Raw genomic sequence first — 21687 nt, forward strand, 5'->3', positions numbered from 1 at the left:
AGGAAAGGGCAAGTGAATGAAAGTAAAACACTCATGCTTTCACAGTGATGCAAAATACAGACAAGTTTATCTGGGTTGTAACTGAATTCATGTTGTAACTCTGGACTGTCACTTTCTTTGATGTCTTTTCTCATCCCTCTCTGCTCCTATTGAATGTTTACATTCACAGCACTATTTCGCTGATGCATGGAACACTTTTGATGCCTTAATTGTTGTTGGTAGCGTCGTTGATATTGCTATCACAGAAGTTAATGTAAGTACAGGCTATCAGTGACTGCACTTGCAAATTATCCTTGTTCCTATATTCGGAAATTTTTAACATACAATTTCAGACTTTGTACTTTTATCTTTACTTTAGTAGTGAGTTTTTAACATTTGGATTAACTTTGTTATATTTAAGAAAAATTCAAAGCAATAACTCTTGTACTAAGTATTTATTTAACTTCCAAAAGTGTGATATCATAAAAAACTAAGTTACAATTTACACTGCTCACAACTTGACTATAATATTTTGACCCTATATTTAATGAACTTTTTAAACCCGAGTTTAATTGAAGTTGACAAGCTGTGTATTCAGGTGGAGTAGCTGTCCGAAAATGACCTATGATTGACAGAACTATGTATAACCAATTATGATGTATTTATAATCTCATGAATTCAGACAGGGATTTGATAATGTTATAGTGAAATTATTTAAATTAAACTACACTTTCATTATGCTCGCAGGCCAGTTGTTTCTTTTAACAGAAAACATTATTATGGTATGCATTTTTAAGTTTTCCACAACAATGTGAAGAAGTCTGCTGAGGATGCCCAAAAACTCCCCTGGATGGAAAGTGGTAGTTTCTAGTAGTTTTTCAGAAGTTTGAAAATTGTTCCAACTTTATTCAGTCAGACTTTTTTTAATATTGTCTAACTAAATAAATAAATTTTATTTTACGAGCATAATTTCAATTATGAGCATTGTCTATTATTTTAATACATGGTAAAGCATATTCCGAAACATTAAAAATTTAATATCCTGTCTCTGTTTTTGACATTTACTAATTGAAAACTCACTGCTTTGGTAGAGTCAGTTAACCATTGTACTTTTTCCAACTGGTTCAGGTTGCTTATCCATTTGATATTATGCAGATTTGACACTGACATTAAATAAGCTGTGGGTGATTCTAAATTGTTATGAAAGTGTACCACTACAAAATTTTCTGTTTTCCCTCACAAAAGCATAACATGAACAGATTATTTATAATCTTATTATAATTATAATTATGCAGTGCCATCTTATTTCAGTAAAAACTGGGCAAATGTTGTAATTTTTAAATTTTAAATCACATTAATTATGCAAATTGATCACTGTGTTCTCATAAAGTACAATCCAAGCCTGTTATTCTGTCTACAGCAATATAATATGTTACCCCTTCAGATTTTATTGTTTCATCAGCATCTTGGACTAAGATTGTGATATTGCATATGCAGAACATGAAAATGATTAATTAAATAATTAATTAACACAAGGTGATGAACTGAAAGGAAAGATGGGAAGCTGAATCAGAACTGGAATGCCACCCATAAGGGCAGTCAGGAATTGAAACTAGAAGCTCCATTAATATTTTGCATGCGAACTTACTCTAAAACTAAATCTATTGAAATAAAAAAGTTTAATATACCATACAGAATATCCCAAGAATATTTTAAAGCAAAGACAATGTTTTTTTCTAATTATCCTTCATTATGTTCATTGTATTTTCTAGAATCTTGTTGAGGCAAGTATAAATTCTGGTTCACGGCCGAGTGTCATGCACTTTCTGTCTGTAATTTTTTTGCAAAATTTTTATGATCTCTGTTTACGTGGAGTTTGAATGACTTGAATTGTGGTCATCCAAGTTTTTTTCCTAATTTAGTAGAAAGATAATTGAAATCTTCCATATGCTTTATATATTAAAACAGATATTCTATTATTTTCCCAATTTGTACTTTTTTGTTTATAATACGTTTGTAAGTTCAAGTTAACAAGTAAAGGAACTCCACCTAAATTAGCTGACAGACTTTTATGAACCTGGTTGAACAAAATGTTAGGAAACCTTTAAAGTGTCCTCAAAACTTTGCATGTTAAATAATAATTCAATTATCAATTAACTCTTTTAAACTCCAGTGCATACAAGCCTAACCTATCCAGCCCTTCCTCACAAGATTACAATCTCATTCCAATATTAGTCTTGTAAAGCTTGTCTGAATCGTTTCCAATGCAAGCATATCCTTCATTCAATGAAACTTAAATAAGATAATTATTTACATAATTTACGTATGTTATTTTTGGTTACATGATACAAACAATGAGTTAGTTTAAATATTTCATTCTGTATCTACACTGATATTTTAATTGAAAATGAAATGTTTGCTACAGAGGAATAATTTATCCTTTGTAGGATAAGTGTCATTTGGTTGACAGAATGTGTCTCAATATCTAAATTCAAGAAAGGATTTATTTTCTGCCTATTTTAATTGAAGTGATCAGTATGGTAGTTTTTTTAATTTTACAAAACTAAGATCAGCAAGAAAACAAAAATACATTCCAATGTTGCTTAAAGGGGACAAGAGGTCAGTTCTTTTTGTCTTGTACAAATCAGGTCTAGGATGTAAGAAGCAGATTTGGTTGGAGCCAACAATGACTTGGAGATATGACAGGAGCAGCCAATGGTCAATTACTTTTTATTTTCCAATGAAAAAGATGCAATATGTGCACAAATTTCTTATGTCTGCATGAAAACATATCCTTTGTGTTGCTGTATGTAACTTCTGGCAAATGCATTGTGCTACAGGCTTGATTGATCTTAAAGGGATCATGGAGACTGCCAATCTTGGCTGCATTTCCACGGTAAGACCCTGACTTGGAGTTTACTTCCCTGGTCTGAAATTATCAGGGCACTAATGATGTTACAATTGGAGCACTATGCCCAGTGTTGATTACTTCATTGAATGAAGGATATGCTTGCATCGGGAACAATTCAGACAAGTTTTACAAGACTAATATTGGAATGAGATTGTAATCTTGTGAGAAAGGCTGGACAGGTTAGGCTTGTATGCACTGGAGTGTAAAAGAGTTAATTGATAATTGAATTATTATTTAATGATTTATTAAACCAATTAATTGATTCAAAATGTAACTTCTGAGATGTCTTGACAGGTTGCTTCCTGTTATGACAGCATCTACAACTAGAGGTCGCTCTTTAAAAATCAGTAATTGTTCATTTAAAGCAGAGATGACACAAAAACCAGTTGAGTGTTGAGAGTCTTGGGAGCTCTTTTCCTGAAAATATTGTTGAAGCAGTCTTCAAATATATTTAAGACAGAGGTAGACTTTTGTCTAAGATTTTTGTTAAGCACAGGTGTAAAAGGTTATTGGCGCAGGCAAGAATTTGGATTTGAGGTTGTAATCAGATCAGCTATGATTTAGTTGAATGAGGGGAAGCGGGTTCAAGGGGCTGAATGGCACATATGCGCTCCTAATTCATCTGTTGTACTAAGATTGACTGTTAACTGCTCCTGCTATATATCCATGCCAACAGTCACCCAACCAACCAGCACCCTGTTCTCATCCTGCATAAATTGATGTTCCTTTCCCATGAGTCAGTGTCTTGCTTCGTAGTCCTGATCAGTGCAAGGTGAAAAACATTAACTTTTTGTCTCCTTTTAGCAATGTTTAAATTTGTGCTACCAAACATTTATTCGTAATCTGATGTCTTCAATTACTTACATATTCAATTGTATTCTATGATGGAGTTGAAAATTTGGTTGACCATAATTTCAACAGATCTTTTGCACTGGCATTTCTGCATGATCACTTGGACTGAATAAAATAAACAAAACAAAACTGGAAATGAAACAGCACTTATTTTTTCAACACGTGTAACACAGTTTGAGGTATTACCATTTCAATGCTACTAGAATCCTGGGTTTGTAATGCTTGAAACTAACCAGTATCATATATATAGAGTATTGTGAAATTTAAATCGGGGACAGGAATTGGGGGGCAGGAGTAGTGCAATCATAGATTTTTTGCTGTCTCTTCAAGTATGACTTTTCATTCTGTATAATTGTGTGACCTACAATGTCTCAGGAAGGAAGCATGATTCATGTCTTGAATGCAGGCGTCCAAATACCATAGGAAGTAGAATTATGGAATTGCAGTGCGCAAAGAGGCTGTTCAATCTATCAAGTCTGTACCGACCCTCCAAAGAGCATCCCACCCAGGCTCAGACCCCACCCTAACCCCATCACCCAGCATTTACCATGGCAAATCCACATAGCCTGCACATCCCTAGATACTATGGGCCAATTTAACATGGCCAATTCACCTAACCTCCATATCTTTGGACTGTGAGAGGAGCCCGCAACACCTGTTGGAATCCCACCCAGACACAGGGAGAAAGTGCCGACCCCATTGCAGACAGTTGCCAAGGCTGGAATTGAACCGAGGTGCTGAGGCAGCAGTGCTAACCATTGAATCATCATGCTTAGTCTTCTGGTAATTGTGAGGAAGTCATATCAAAAAATGAATATCTGTGGCCCTTACAACCACAGACAAAGCAATCATAATCAAAAGTTCCTCATGTCTTCATTGTCTGACACTTGGTGCAGTGCAATAATTGCCCTCTCTGAACCTCAAGTTCTTATCCAGAGCTCACTTGCTAGCCCCAGATGTGATGATTAGATTAGATTCCCCACAATGTGGAAACAGGCCCTTTGACCCAACAAGTCCACACCGCCCCTTGAAGCATCCCACCCAAACCCATTCCCCTATAACCCACACACCCCTGAACACTATGAGCAATTTAGCATGGCCGACCCACCTAGCCTGCACATCTTTGGACTGTGGGAGGAAACCGGAGCATCCGGAGGAAATCCACGCAGACATTGGGAGAATGTGCAAACTCCACACAGACCGTCACCTGAGGCTGGAATCGAACCCGGGTGCCTGGTGCTGTGAGGCTGCAGTGCTAACTACTGAGCCACTGTGCCACCCCAAATATATATTCTGGTTCCATAGGTCTTGTATATTCAGATGTCCTTCCACATGCATTTTTTTTGAAAGGTAATATTAGATGTGGGCTTATGGTGACTGTGATAATGTCATTGACTCATCATCCAGCAACCCCAGCGATTACTCTGACGATATAGGTTCACATCCCACTGTGGCAAATGATAATGGTGATTCTTTATATCATCAACTGTTGTAAAAACACATCTGGTTCACTACTGTTATTTAGTGAAGGAATTCTACCTGTAGATCTGACCCACAGCGACGCAGTTCATTCTTAACTGACACCCAAAATGGCCAAGCGAGCCGCTCAGTTCATGGGCAATTCATGATAGGCAGCAAGTGTCCACATTACCAGTGATGTCCACATTCATTAAAAGAATGCTTAACTGCATATTAATCCAACAGTATACCTCTGATATATGTCTGCAAGTGATTATTCTGTGTAAAGTCTGCAGATTGCTACCATTTTGAGCTGGATGTGGAAAGTTCTATGATCTATGAGGGAGCTTTTCTTCACGTTAGTGTGCAACAAAAAGATTGTTAATTAATCAATACAGGCATTATACAAACTTCATGCTATCTATTTGTTACTGTGATTGTAGATTGTTGCCATTATCACAATTGAGATTTATAAGACTGTTATGTTTAAAAATGGCTTTTAGTTTATAAGATTATATTTTGAAACTGTAACTTCAAATTAACAATAATTAAAGAGAGTCATATGACTTGTTCTGGCATCTGCCTTTCAGCCAATCTTGATGGTTTAATTGTTGGAGTTCAAAGAATGACTCAGATTTCTATTTCTAAGACTTAAGCACACGGTTTTCTGCTGGGTACAGTGTCTGCATACATAAGTATACTATTTGTATACTGTATGTAAATCCTGAGTCTCCCAATGTTCCAGAGAAGTATTATTACTATCAGTTGTAAATAGCTGTGCTGTAAACCACCCTTTTATTTTGAGAAGAAAGTGACTTGGAAGAGGTAATAATTAGTTACTTGGGTAAAAAACTGAAGTATTTCCCATTTCCAAGGGGAAGATGGTAAAGAGTGATATTTTTGATATTGGGTTACAGGGTTCCCTGCAAACCCATACATGTGGCTAAAAGGAGCCTTTCATTTCGTCTGGTATGGACTGCAAGCCACCTGAATATAGAGAGTGCAAAAGGTAGCTGTAGCCAGTATTGCAATTCAAGCAGAACAAATGCTGATTTTGATCATTCACAGTATGGATCACTGGTGGAAACTCATGTTAAAGTTAAGGATGGGTTTGTAAGGATTTAAAGGACCTGGACGATTTGCTTAACCTGGAGCTAGAGAAAGGAATTTATACTATAAGCTTCATTGTGAAGGGTAGTTTTGAAATTCAAAGTTACCTGGCATGCAAAGTGAAAAAGAAATCAAGCCACTTGGAGCTGAAATTTATTTGAGAATGGCTCCCAAAGGATGATGTGTCCATGAGGGCCAATGCAATATATAAATGCAGCTGAAGATTTTACTCATGCTAAAAGTTAAATAAGAAACCTCTTTTCTGTAGTTTCAAATATATGTTGCCAATGAAAAGAACATAGTGTTTAGTCAATTATGTTCTAGTCATTTGTTACAGCCAAGGCTTATTGAACATGAAATCTTAATTTCAAATCGATTGTTGAAAGTCAAATTTCTCTTGCAAAATTAATGATCTCTCAGGTATTTGTGACGTCACTGCCCATTATATAAGCAGATGGCTGCATGCCTGAGAAGAAGGCACAAAGTTGAGAATTTAGCAGCATTTAAACCTAACATGTGAAATAGCTCTCTCGAGGCTGGTATCCTGTCACCAACTGACCGTTTATTTACACATGGACAGCCCTTGACTTATAGTACTGCCTCATACAGAGTCAGACACCAGACTGTCAGTTCCTGAAACCAGAGTATCGGCCAGAGCTTCCTGATTGGACCAGATTAACAACCCCAATCAGGGAACTCCTATTCTGTGAGGTCCTGCTGGCTGACCTTGTTACAATCACTGCAAACGGCACACATTAAAATGAGTCTGCACTTTAAAGGGGAAATGTACCTTGCCTGGAGCAACTGATGATAGTAGCCATGGAGTGTCCAAGCAGATAGAATTCTGAAAAAATAGCACACCAGGGAGGAGAACATGTTTCAATGTTCTCTGTATCTTTGGAGGTCATGATGGAGGAGGATAATAGCATCCAACTACAAGGGACTAAAAGGGTTTTCTTGGATGCAGACTTTGCAAGGTTTGTAGGAGCAGGCCATCATTATCACTGCCAGCAGTGTAGCTCTGAGGTCATGAGCACAGTGTTGTAAGCTGCTCACGAACCTCAAAAGTGTTGACAAGGTCAGGAAATACATCTTCAGACGCTCTATCCTTACAGGAACTAGTAACCTCACACACTGCTCAGTTCACCACCTCCCCTTTATGCATTTGCCAACTATATCTACCATGAATCATTTCTCCTATTCACGGATTCACCCTCAGTATATCTCTCAGATTTTTTCATTATGACAGCAATTACTAACCAAATGAGTTGGACTAAATTCTATCCCTAACCCATTGACTAGATGTGGGCAGGAAATGTCAGTGATTAAGACACCAATTTGGGACAATTTTGTGGCATTGGTAGTATTTCTCATAATGGAGCAGACCCCCAGCATATGGGGAGATTACCATCACCACCTAGAAAGTCTTTATGCAGCAGTTGGAAGGCCATGTGAGCTGAATGTGCCCCCCCTAAAGAGGAAGCTGTGAATAGGAAGGGCACTACCTACAATCTAGGGATGCAGGAGCAAGACAGCATTTCTTGGGAACCGGGCCCACTGATCCCTTATCCCATTCACTGTCAGTACAGATAACCTGAAGGTACTGGGAATATGGCTGAGGGGCAGGGGTATGTGCAAATACTTGGGAAGAGTGTATCATTAATGTGAGGCAGAAACTGGGCTTATGGGAGAACCACTATCCCTGAACTACAATCATCAAGTCTGAGGGACTGTCAGTTGCACTGCATGTAGCACAGGTCTGGCCCATTCCTGCAACCTTCACCTTAGCAGTCACCCAAGCTATCTTCATCTTCGTCTGGGGCCAAAGTTGGACCATGTCCACAGGGACGTCATGTACAAAGCTTTGGAGAACAGGAGGAAGGATGTATCCAACACCGCCCTCCTCCTGATGGCCACTTCTGTGTGTCTGGATCAAGCTGTGTGAACAATACACAAACGCCACTATGTGCTGAAGTGAAAGAGACATAGAATCATACAGCGCGGAATCAGACCTTTTGGTCAAACAAGTCCATGCATAATCCCAAATTAAACTATTCTCACATGCCTGTGGGCCCATATCCTTCCAAACATTACTTATTCATGTATTTATCTAAAAGGCTTTTAAATGTTACAACTGTACCGACATCCTCCACTCACTCTGGGCATTCATTCCACACACAAACCACTCTCCATGTAAAAACAATTCCCTAACTTTTTAAAACCTTTCTCCTCTCACCTTATAGATATGCCCCCTCATCTTGAAATCTCCCCCTGCCATTCACCTTATCTATACCCCTTATAATTTTGTAAACCTCCATAAGGTCAGCCCTCAACCGCCTATGCTCCAGTAAAAAAAAGGTCCCAGCCTGTAACTCAAACTCTCCATTCCTGGCAACATTCTGTATTTACTAGTGCAGTTGGGAAGGTTAAACTAAATTGGCAGGGGTTGTGAATTCCAGACATCACTATCCTTTTGAGACGAGAAATTCCTTTGGACCTCCGTTCTAAATGACCATCCCTTGTTCTGTAACTCGATTCTCTAGTTTGAGATTTCCCACTTGAGGAAAAGTCTAATCAGTATTTACCCTCACAGGTCCACTTAAAATTTCGTGTATTTCAAGAGGATCATCTCTCATTTTATTAAACTCCAATGAATAAAGTCATAACTTGTTTAGCCATCCTTGTTAAGTCAACCCCTTCATCCCAAAAATCAGTTAAAGCATCATACAACACAGAACAGACCGTTCGGTTCAACTTGTCCACCCCAACCAGTTTTCCTAAACTGGCCCATATCCCTCTAAACCGTTCCTATCCATGTACGTGTTGTATTTGTACATGCCTCTACCATTTCCTCTGGCAGCTTGTTCCATATATGCACAACACTCTGTGTGAAAATGTTGCCCTTCAGATCCCTTTTAAATCTTTGCCCTCCCATCTCAAACCTGTGCCCTCTAGTTTTGGTACTCCCCAACCTTGGAGGAAAGAACTTGGCTGCTCACCTTATCTATGGCTGTCATGATTTTATAAACCACTACAAGGTCATCCCTCAGCCCCAGGGAAAAAAATGACCCAGCCTATCCAGCTTCTCGTTACGGCTCAAACCGTCCAATCTCGATAACGTCCTTGTCAATATTTTTTGCACCTGTACCAGCTTAATAACATCCTTCCTGTAGCAGGGTAACCAGAATCATGTACAGTCTTCCAAATGTGGTCTTACCAATGTCTTGTACAACTGTACCATGATATCCCAACACCTGTGCTCAGTTTTCAGACTAATGAAGGCAAATGACTTCTTCATCACCCTGTCAATCTGTGATCTCATATTCAAGGCACCAGGTACTTGTCTCCAGGAGCCTCTTTACAACACTCCCCAGGGTCCTACCATTAATTGTGTAAGACCTGCCTAGGCTAGTCTTACCAAAATGCAGCACCTCACATTTATCAAAAGCAAAATCCGTGTGCCATTCTTCGGCTCGCTGGCCTGATTCATCAAGACCTTATTGTACTCTTAGATAACCTTCACTGCACTTTACCACCAATTTCAGTGTCATTTACAAATTTACAAACTGTACCTTCAATATTCTCATGAAATTTGTTTATGTGAATAACAAGCAACAGAGGATCCAGCACCAATCCCTGCAGCACACCACTCGTTACAGGCCTCTGGTCTGAACAAAATCCTTCTACCACCACCCTCTGTGTCCTACTGTCAAGTCAATTTTGTATCCAGTTGTCTAGATCTCCTTGAATCCCTCATGATCTAACTCCATTGATCAGTCTACCATGCAGAACTTTTGTTGAAAGCCTTGCTAAAGTCCATGTCGACAATGTTTAGCACTCTGCTTTCGTCTATCTTCTTGGTCATCTGTTCAATAAACTCAATTAAGTTTGTGTGACGATTTCCCATGCGCAAAGCCTTGCTGAGTATCCCTAATCAATCCTTGCCTTTCCAAATGTATGTAGATCCTGTCTCTCAGAAACCCTTCCATTAACTTACCCACCACTGATCTCAGGCTCACCTTTTCATAGTTGCCTGGCTTTTCCATGCAGCCTTTCTTAAACAATGGCATAATATTAACCATCCTCAAGTCTTATGGCACTTCACTTGTGGCTGTAGATGATACAAATATCTCTGTTAGGTACCAATCCCTCCTGCACAATTTTAGACTCTTTTTTTCAATTAAATAATAATCTGCCTTTGATTTTTCCTACCATAGTGATCTTACACTTTTCTGCATTAACCTCCATCTGCCAAGTTTTTACCCAGTAGCTCAATCTGTCTAATCCTCTTGCAGATTCCTTATGTGATCGTAAGGCTCTTGCACCTATTTTTGTATCATCAGAAAATTTGGAGACATTATTCTTTTTCCCCTTCCTTTCAGACACAAATATAAATGGTAAATAGGCCCTGGGACTGATCCATGTAATTCTTGACTATGTACATATTTCCATTCTGGAAAATACTCATTAATCCCAACTTTGTTTTCTGTGTGTTATCCAATCCTCAATCCATCTAAATTGCCTTATAAATTGAGGCAATGTAAAGTAATATAAATTGCTGTAAATATTGTTAATGAATATGTTCATACGAGGAAACAAAGTTAGGTAAAGAAGGTCCAAATATAAGGGTGTAAAATTCAATACGCCCAATCTATTTAGGTTATCTGAGTCTACCGGAGCTAATTAGCTATACTTTGCAGTTTTGGTTAAATATTTTCGATCTGTTTGTTTCTTCCACTCCTAATTTATTTTGGAATTTAGTTTTCATAAAGTTAGTTAGCAGAGCTATTTACATATTTATTTATGTCTCTTTCATTTACAGTATATATTTGCCATTGTGGTATCAATACAAGTTTGTGATTTTTATAATAACGGTTTACATGTGTTTTGCAACTGGCATTTGTCATTGAATAATACATATTTTCTAAAGCACCAAAACATCACCATAAAGCACTAGTCATTGCATGTATTTGGCACCACATTATATTTGCATGAATTTGTTGAACTCACCCTTTCCCCTTATTCTCTCTCTGCTGTGCTTGCACCATATTACTTTGTACTTGAGACATGGAAGTCTTTCAGCTTCATGTCTTTTTTTTACACAGTCAGTTGCTGTGACAGAATGTGGGTGCTTGGAGAGAGTTGAAATTGCAGCTTATGTCTGCAAAATACTAACTTTTTCATAACATTCAAATTAAGTATTATAGTTGGCCTTGGGTCACCCGTTGAATGTCATGGTCAGTAACTAGCCTTTGAGTGTATAATTTTGTGCGCATTTGTGTTTTATATACATACATCTTGATTTTAAATATTGTTGCAATAAACTAAAGTATAAATGCATGGATCTCCTTTAATAAATATATTGTGCATGTACGGGTTTCTTACTAATCATTGAATTTCAGTGAGTGTGAAGTAATTGAGTTTGCATGGAGAATATATAGGATAGTTTATTAGGACATTATCCTTTTACTTCTGGAAGCTGATTTGAATGCAATATATGCTAATTGCATAAAAGAACCCAGTGTTTACTGAATGTAAGGTTACTAGGAGAAATGATTTTGGATATCTCAACCTACTTGGCACTAAATGAACAATTTTTTTCTAAGAGGCATTTTTAAAAAGGATATCTCACTCTGCTGTAGTAGTTGATGCTGTTTTAAGATTTAGAGTAAGTGGAATCTTGGTGAACAGAGGACAGTGAATTATTTCACTTCTAACCAATGCTTTACCGAATCAGAGGGCACGTGATATGTGGGTTTGATTTTCAGGACTTTCACGGGTTTGGGGATGGAGTTAGATAGGAGTGCAAAATGATGTTACTGTTATGTCAGTTTCCTGACACCAGTCATGTTCTGTAGGTTCAGGACCCAGTCCTACCTGATCCATAATGAATACTAATTAGTGGAGCTCCTGAATGGGGAATGCTGTAATTTTAAAAGGCACACAGACTGCACAGTTTCTGTCCGTGCCAGGTGAATGAAGGCAAGTAATCAATAGCGAGCCAGTTGTGTCTATGCAATCAAAATAGCTGAGTCTTAAAGAAGAATGCATAGCACAGAGTGGACATTTGAGGATTGGGAAACAGGTACACTTGGGACAGTGGGCACTAAGTGCTTGGGGAGTGCAGGGCTTATCATATTCCTGGCATCAGAGACACGGAAACCAAGGGAGAATATTATCAGTTGTCCAACTGACCCTGCCCATTATCTCTGAGTCATTTTGTCACTGCTTCTTCTGCTCAACCAAAATCCAGAGAATGTACGATCTCTTCAACACGGTGTCACTTTTGGCCAGCATTTATTTCTGATCCCTAGTCGCTCTTGAGCGAGTGGTGGTGAGTTGCCTTGAACCACTGCAGTCCATGTACAGTAGTTGACCCACAATGCCTTTAGGGACAGAATTCTAAGATTTTACCCAGTGACAGTGAAGGATCAGCAATATTTTCCAAGTGATTTCCAGGATGGTGAGGTCTTGGAATGGAGTTTAGAGGTGATGGTGTTAGATGGCAAACCAGTTGGAGAGCAGCTTAATGATAAGTTCTTCTTCAAGTCAATGATTCTCTGAGGAGCAAATACTTCTCAAAAGTCTATGAATCAAGCCTGATTGCTCCTCAGCTTTCCCAGAAACATGTCTCCAGCATGGAAGCCAATTTGATTGCCTAAAATTACAGTTCCTTGAGTTGACAAATTTTCATCTGCAGTTCAACCAGCCTGGTGCAAGTGAGGTCTGGATCTCACAACAAACCAGCAGAACCACCAAGCAGAGATAGTAGGAACTGCCGATGCTAGAAAATCTGAGATAACAAGGTGTACAGCTGGATGAACACAGCAGGCCAAGCAGCATCAGAGGAGCAGGAAAGTTGATGTTTTGGGTCGAAAAAGGGTTTTGACCAGAACTGTCAGCTTTCCTGCTCCTCTGATGCTGCTTGGCCTGCTGTGTTCATCCAGCTGTACACCTTGTTATCTCAGAACCACCAAACAGCTGACTGGTGTATCTCACCAACTAGCTGCCTGTTTTGGTCTCTGGGTGGGTTTAATAACTTAAATTGGTCATCTTGTTTAAGTCTCAATGCTTCTATTTTAAGTTTGAGTTATCACTTTATTTAGTTATTAATTTAAATATTCATTTCTAAAGCCTTTTTCAAAGCCAACAGAGAGCCCCCCTACAGGGGAACCTGGGGTAAGATGCTAAAGTGTTCCCCAATGTTTACTTGCATGAATGTTTTTGTTCTTTTGAATTTTTTCTTACTAATTTTAAACCAAAGTGTGTTCCTAAACTTCAGCCTTTGAGTTACTAATGTCAATCGTCTTTGATATAAATATTGTCAAATAGACTGTTTGATTCCATAATAAATTTTCAGATTTATGTTGATCATAACTGACCATTTAAGACTTTAAAAAAAAACTGGTTGTGATAGGTAACATAAATATCCTGAAAATTTACCTATTGTCGCATGAAGTCTTTTAGAGCTCTCTGTGCTGACACAGTTAAGTATGGGAAAATAATTGTGGCACACTTTGAATTCCTTTGTGATTTAATTTTCTGATTGTGGTCTTTCTGTTTTGTCTTAAAATCTTTTTAAAGCATTTATTATATTTTCTTGTGAATTGATTTTAATTGAATTTGCATACGATTACATTTAGAGTTCAGAGGAAAGTTCCAGAATTTCGATTACCTTCTTCCGTCTCTTCCGTGTAATGCGATTGGTCAAATTACTGAGTCGTGGTGAAGGCATACGCACATTATTATGGACTTTCATCAAGTCCTTTCAGGTATCTATGCAGTTTTATCCTTGTAATCGGGGAATTAATTGATATCATTATATATGCATATTAAAAAAGACCAATCATTGTTTGCTATGTCTAATTGAGGCTAGCTACAGCAGATGTGTATTCATTTTTTCAAGTGTCCTGTATAGCCTCAAATGTCAACCATTTAACAAAAAGACCCAAGTAATATTTGACAATAAATCCTATTTCATGGACCATGGAGATGTTGCATGAGTACTGACAACATTGCTAATTTTAATCCTGAAATAACGTTCAGTTCTACTCATCCTTTGATTGTAGAATTGTAGATTTGAAGGGACTGTATACCATGCACATCGCTTTCACCTTCACACTGGATCTTTCACTGAAGTCCTCTACTTGAGGACTTTTTCGAGGAATTTGAGGAATCCCATTTTCAAAACTGAGTTGCAAATCAGAATATGGCATAATGAAGTAACTCCACGAAGGACAGTACCCTGTCACCAAGTCACCCTTTGTTTACACATACTTAGTACATGACACTGAACCAGCTGGCTCAGAGCCTGCTCTGAGAGCGAACAGAACTCCTGACACTCCAGTTTATATCTGTCAACCAGGACTCCCCAATTGGACCAGGTTAACAGCCCCAACTAGGGAACTCCAATGGTGTCCATCTGGCTGACCAATCATTACATCCCTCTCCCTGGACATCCTGAACCTGTTCTTTTTTGTGTAGCTCCCCCTGAGGCATTTTCACATCAGGCCCAGTTCCTCTAACTCTGCCTCAGACGGCATGTGTTGGACCATAGTCCGCCACTTGTGCCCAGAGCAACCAGGCCAAAATTCTTCACCTTCAGGTGGTGACAGTAACAAGGATGCAACATCTGCCATGTCCATCTTATTCTCAGAGGTTTCTTTGATGCTAGGTGGAAAAACCCATCAGTTCTGACAGCCTCCCTGGGTGTGTTTTGCTACTGCCCCATTTGTGAGGTTTCAGCTTTCGTGTCATCCAAGTACTTGTTCTGGACTACCTCATTTGCCCAAACTTTGAATGTCATGGGACATGTCATTGTGTCAACCATGCCTCTTACTCACGCAGGCCCATTCCTGTGGTTTCAACATAAAACTTCATCCCTGAAGTAAACTGCCTCACTCATGTGGAGGAGACTTGTGTCAGGTATTGGCGTTCCCAATGCCATTTCACTCTCTACCCACAGCCCTCTCAGGCCTGGGAAGATATTGTTTCACCTGGTACAAAGTCTTCTCTCCATTAGCAACTCTGCTGGAGTTGTGTCTGTTGTGTGAGGAGCGGTCCTGTAATCAAATTGGAACTGGAGCAGTTTGGTATCAAGTGAAGCTCTAGGCGGTTTCTTTAAGCCTGACTTCAAAGTTTGGACTGCTCTTTCTGACAGGCTGTTGGATGATGGATGGTATGGAACTGTTCTTACATGCAGAATGCCATTCAACTTCAGGAAATAATTTGAATTCCCTGTTGGTAAATGATGGCATGTTTGACAAATGAACTCTAAACCACTTCGAGTGGGCGTTCATGATGACTGAAAACATTGAGTCCATGAAAGGACCGGCATAGTCAACATGTAACCAAGTCTAGAGTTACCTGGCCATTCCTACAAATATGGGGGAGCTGCTGGTGGTACTTTTCATCCTTGTTGGCACTGTGGACATTCCCCCACCAATGTGGCTATGCCAGCATCCGATCCTGGCCACCAGACATTGGATGAGTTCAGCCAGTATCTGGCAGCAACCATTGCTTGGGACAATCTTTCTTGCTCCCCATAATAATATACCCTCCTGTACGATAATCTGATCATGCAGTTCCAAAAAGGTTTCAGTTCTGGTTGTGATAGCTCTTTTGTTACCCCCATCACCATCTGCTTTTTTCGTTTCACCAGAACAGAATCTTTTTGTGCCTACACTCTGATATTGTCAGCTATGATGGATGCGTGTCCAGAAAGTTTAAAAACAGAATGCACTCTTCCAGTGGCGGCATAACCAGTGGTTTTTCTGGCAGCGGGAGGTGGCTCACAGCATCCACATTTGCCACTTGGCCACCTTAATGATGTTCCAACTTGCAATGGTATGCACTCATTCTGAGTGGCACTGCTGAATTTGACCTGAAGCTTTGGGTGGCTTTGCCCTCTCCTCCTTACGTAGGCCTAGCAAGAGTTTGTGGTCCATCACTTTACAAACGTAGACATAAAAGTATTGGTGGGATTTTCTCACATCAGAGATGATTGCTAAACCTTCCTCCTCTTTCTTGGCGTACCTTCGGTTGGCATCAGCCAAAGTCCGGGAAACATGCGCTATCGGACGTTTTTCTCTGCTGGGCCACCAGTGAACCAACACTCTGCCAATGCTGTATGGGGAGGTGTCGCATGTCAGCAGCACATTTCACTTGGCATCATAGTGTGCCAACACCTTAGGCAACAATAGCTGCTTCTTCACTTCGATAAAGGCTACATTTTGGCTATGAGACAATTTACAAGGCTGACCCTTTATCAGTAACCTTGGATAAATGCTTAAGCACAATGTCCAAGTGCTCTAAATGCTGTTATTGGTCTTCACTGTTGTTAGCATATCATCTAGATAACTGGCAACTTGGTGTAGACCTTGTAAAATGCTCTCATTGTTTGCTAGAAAATGTCACAGGCTGACGATACCCCAAAAGGTAATCTCCTGTATTAGTACAAACCCTTATGGGTAATAACTAATTCTAGCTTACATCTGGGAATCTTCCTGTAATTGTAATTGCAAATATGCATGGCCCATGTTCAGCTTCGTGAAGGACAGTCCCCCTGCCAGTTTTACATGCAAGTCCTCGATGTGAAGGACTGGGTGTTTTCCAGCCGTGGGAAATGATTTACTGTTTGTTTAAAATCCTCCCCCACCAAAGGCAAACCGATCCATCGAGCTTCGGTACGACCGGTGCTGCCCATGCTGCATACTGGACTAGTTTGATGATTCCTTCACTTTCAGCCTCCTGATTTCTGCCTCTACTTGTGCATGTAAGGTAAATGGCAGGCCTTGCAGAATTGTGCATTTTCTTCTTGGTCAACATGTCAGGTGGCCTTAGCCTCTTTGATAGTCCATAGATCTCCCTGAGAAACTTTTGGGACAACAATTATTATTTCACTCGAGCAGCCTTTTTCTAATCAAAAAATGTTGAGTCAGTCAAGTTGAACCTTTCTCAACCAATTTCACACCGTTAAACTTGGGCCCGAGCCTTTTACTACACCCCCTGGTGACTGAACTAGGTGTTTCTCGTTAGTAACCAGACAGAAGTTGTACACTTAATCAGTAGTGGTTCCCCATATAGATTCTAAGTTTAGAGTCCAGAGCGAATGTTGCTAAAGACTGGTTCCTTAATCACTGATTTAGCCGCACCAGTATTGGCCTCCATTAGAACTGGGTAACCGTTTAACCAGACATTTATTTTGGTTCTAATTTGGATGTTGCTAAGAAATTTAACTGTTCCAAACCAGGTATATGTGGACTTTCCAGGGTGTGCACTCTCCTGGATACCAGCCTTTGAGTTCTCTTACTTAATTTGGGCCTAGTGGGACTCTTTTGCTACCTGAAGTCCACATCCCGGCAGCAGCTACAATGGCCTACTCTCCAGGATCTTCCAGAAAATTATATCTGTTTGTCTGATGCTTGGCTTTGTTTTGGGGTTTTGCTGTGGGCTGACCTGGAGTCCGTCTGTTCAGGATATTTCCTGAGTGAGGCTATGCCATTGTTTTCTTGTAAGTAAGGCTGCTCAACCTCAGTCAACCTGGCAAAAGTGTCCATTTCTGTCAGAATATCCTGTAACTCATAAGCTCCAATGGCAGCATTTTCTAATGACGTAGCCAGTTGTAGTGCCTGTTTGAAGTCAAGTTGGTCTTCAGTTAGTAGGTGCTTTTGTATGGTCACATCATTAATCCTACGTACATGTTTAACCAAATAATATCTTCCATCTTGGGATTTTTCATAGTTGGATTCAAGTCTAGTACTTCAGTATTGCTACCTGGCTTGTTTGGATGTCCACCCAATCCAGCTATCCAATTACTCTGCAATTCCTCCATTTCAGTTTTGGAAGCCACTACGTCTTTTGCGAGGCTGTACTTTGACTAGTAGTGAAGGGGCTAACATCATGTAAAGAACATTGCTGATACAAAATGATGCTTAATTTATTCTAACTGATTTCCAAATCAATGTACTTGAAAGTTCCAGAAGTCTAACTTTGAAATTTTAAATTCTGCCTTTAAGCCAATTTATGGCATTGTTTTCAATTTCACTGCCCCCACCCACCAGGAAAATATTTAAGCGCATCATAAAGATGCCTGCAAACTGCCCTTTATGGTGACAATAAAACATGACATGCTTTTAACGGATGACATCCCAATTTTTATAATGACAAAGCTTGCTGAGAAGTATCAAACTTGAGAGGCATCACTTAGGACGTATACACATTGATTCACTGTGTTTGTGTCTTTTTTTGGAAGATGCAGAAACATTTCCCTCTTGAGCTGACCTCCTTGCAGAAATGCAGGATTAATATCAGCTGATCGACACTGCCAAGCATTTTTTGCAACTGAAAGCAATAAAATTTTCAAAATTACTTTTCCTGCTAGTGATTCTACTTTTCTATCTTGATGTCTCAGTGTTTTGTTTTTCAGATGCTTGTGTTACTAGCTTTATTTTACACCTATAAAACCCATCAGAAGACAGCTTTTCTGTGCATATCCACCAGGGTGATATGGCTAGCTGTCTCCTACGTGGCATCTCTGTGTACATCCCAAATTCTCTCCAGTTTTGTGGTTATTGTTGCTTGGCATATTTTATTAACTGATCACATGGGCTTCTGTGTCTGGTGGTATTCCTGGTTTATATTATTATTTTTTGTCCTTTTTAAATGGCACCTCTGTTTTGCCTCATATCTTTTTGTGGACTGCTACTGTTTGAAACTGCCCTACACCCCAATTAATATGATTTCTTTCAATAGTTCAAATATCTTTCTATGTAGGGCATGTTTGTTCCCAGACTGACTGTTTAAGCTTACACTGTGTTTTGTTGCCTTCCATCTTGTGCTTCATGTCCCCATTCTATTGGGCTAAACTCCTATCCTGTACACTAATTCATCTTTTATAATTTTCAGTGGCCTTCCCTGATCATAGTTGTATTTCTCCATTGATAAACCCCTTCTAGTAAATATTTTGCTTTCTTGCCTACAATTCTCAGATATCCTTTGAGGCCAATGGCCTCATATTGATTATTAGAACACATCTGTCCATCAGACAAACTGGCAGTTGTGGGTAGTTTGATCCTCATAGCGATGTAGCATTTGAGTATCGGAAACACCTGGCTTTTCATTATTTTCTGTAACTCCTTAAGAATCTGAAAACTTGCAAGCCATACTTTGCAACTTTGTAAAAGGTACCTGAACAGTCTATTCAATTACCATTTTTCCATCTTTACCAATAACTTCCCCAGACTTGTCCATTCTGCTCTGTTATAATAAACGATAAGCCCCTGACTGAATATAGTTTCTGTTGACCAAATTTATATCTGATTGCTCACCAAATTCTTTCTAAGACTTCAACTTAAACTAAAACCTGTCTGCCTGCGTGCTGCACATTAAAGTGCTTAAAAGAAATAGAACTATAGAGGTAGCCCCATCCAAACTAGGGGCTGATCACTTGTTATTGATGGAACTTTAGAATTTCTACTGAAAAAAACTGACTGATATCATCCAGCCAGCTTCAACAAATTCTTAGTATTTGCAACCTACGCTCACGGAAATGATAATTTACTGTTTGCTGATCTGCCACAATTTTATGACTTATTTGATCTATTACTACCTGGTTCCTTTTACATACCTCATTACTAAAAGGGTTTTTTGCTTCCGTATTTATAAGTGTGATGTTCATATTTGCACATACAACACTAAATCAACTATTCAGAAACCTTCCACCCCCACACCACCATTAATGATTCAACACTGATCAAATTCATTTTCCATTTATTATCTGCACTTGTTTTCTTCACAACATATTATTGTTGACTGTCAAAATTGGGTTGCTAAATCTATAAAATATAAAATAAGAATGGCACAGTTGCTCAATCATAGTGCTAGGGACCCAGGTTCAATTCCAGCCTCCGACTACTGTCTGTGTGGAGTTAGCGCATTTTGCTCATGTCTGTGTGGGTTTCCTCCCGGTGCTCCAGTTTCCTCCCACAATCCAGAAATGTGTGTGTTAAGTGGTTTGGCAGTGCTAAATAGCCCATAGTGTTCAGGGATGTGCGGGTTAGGTGGAATAGGATTATAGGGATAGGGAAGGAAGGTGGGCTTGGGTGGTGTGCGCTTAGAAGGTCGTTGTGGACTTGGACAGAATAGTGTGTCCAAGGGATTCTATGAATGTTTATTTTCTTTATTCCATACCTTCAAATCCATTGCTACTACCTGTTTGAAATCCCTCACTGGAACAGACTTTATTTAGGCCATAACAGTTTTCTCTTCAAGAGATTACCATACTCCCTATTCCTTATTTCCTGCATCTCTTACTAAAATTTTTATCCTTTTAGAGAATGGATATGCAAATAGCGCATGAAATTTTAACACAGTCAACCTTTTGCCTTCTAAATTTTGTCAGATACATTAGGGACATTTAAGCGACTCTTGGGTAGGCACATGGATTATAGTAAAATGTAGGGTATGCAGGATAGTTTGATCTTAGAGTAGGATAATAGGCCGACACAACATTGTGGGCCGAGGAGCTTGTACTGTGTTGTACTATTCTATGTTTTGTGTTCTAAATTTCTACCCTTGACGTTGATAAGAGGTTATGTTTCATGAAAGGCATGCAATCATGTCACAATTGTGTAAATTGCAGATTTTTCAATACAATAGCTTTGTTTATTTTCACATCCAGTTTCACCAGTGCATCCTTCATTGATGGCTTACTTAATAGCAATGGCATTTCACATCTCTGCTAGTGAGTCAACTAGCTTAGTAAGCTGAACACCTGGTTCGCCTGATGCAGAGTAATGTCATACATGGGTTCAATTCTTACACTGGCTGAGTTTACCATGAAAGACTCTCTCTCTCTCTCTCTCTCTCTCTCAACCTTTCCGTTGCCAAGGTGTGGCAACCCTCAGGGTAAACCATGGTTGTCTCCCTCTGATAAGAGATTGGTTCTCTGGGACTGTGATAACTTTGCATATTTTACTTTTGTGCTAATAAGAAATGCAATTCTAGCTATTTTACAGGAAATCATTACACTTTTTTCAAAGATTTTCATGTGTTTTTCATACCCAAATCTGAAATTGGTGAAACTCATCTTCTTTATCTGAATCCTTATTACTCAGAGGCTAGATAACATTTTTAGCCAGTCTATTCCACACAGCCTAAAGTTACATCCACTGTGCAGTTGATAGACTCTGCCACCGCTGGCCAACTTCTTTTCGTCAATGTAATGCAGTCTCTTTGATCAGTATGTCCATCTTCTTCTCCCAATTTTTCTGTTTCATGTTGAGATTTATATCAGTTAGGATCATTTATAACATAGTGATAATATGAGTTAAATCTTAAACATTGATCACACCTGGGGAGCATTCCTGGGGTTCACT

The 21687-nt window shown here is 39.2% G+C and overlaps 1 protein-coding gene across 3 annotated transcripts in view; it reads left to right on the plus strand.

Moving 5' to 3' along the window:
* The window catches only part of LOC125460565 (voltage-dependent L-type calcium channel subunit alpha-1D-like), a 556326-nt gene that overhangs the window by 380727 nt on the left and 153912 nt on the right, over window positions 1–21687 (plus strand). For 2 of the 3 annotated variants that reach the window (XM_059649877.1, XM_059649878.1), the window contains 3 exons: window positions 170–253; window positions 13445–13489; window positions 13954–14082. The exons of the other annotated variant lie outside the window; for it this stretch is intronic. In XM_059649877.1, coding sequence (XP_059505860.1) covers window positions 170–253; window positions 13445–13489; window positions 13954–14082 — 258 coding nt within the window. The remainder of the gene's footprint in view (window positions 1–169; window positions 254–13444; window positions 13490–13953; window positions 14083–21687) is intronic. 3 annotated transcript variants of the gene reach the window in all.

Source organism: Stegostoma tigrinum, chromosome 11 (genome assembly GCF_030684315.1).
Source record: "Stegostoma tigrinum isolate sSteTig4 chromosome 11, sSteTig4.hap1, whole genome shotgun sequence".
NCBI classification, from domain to species: domain Eukaryota; kingdom Metazoa; phylum Chordata; class Chondrichthyes; order Orectolobiformes; family Stegostomatidae; genus Stegostoma; species Stegostoma tigrinum.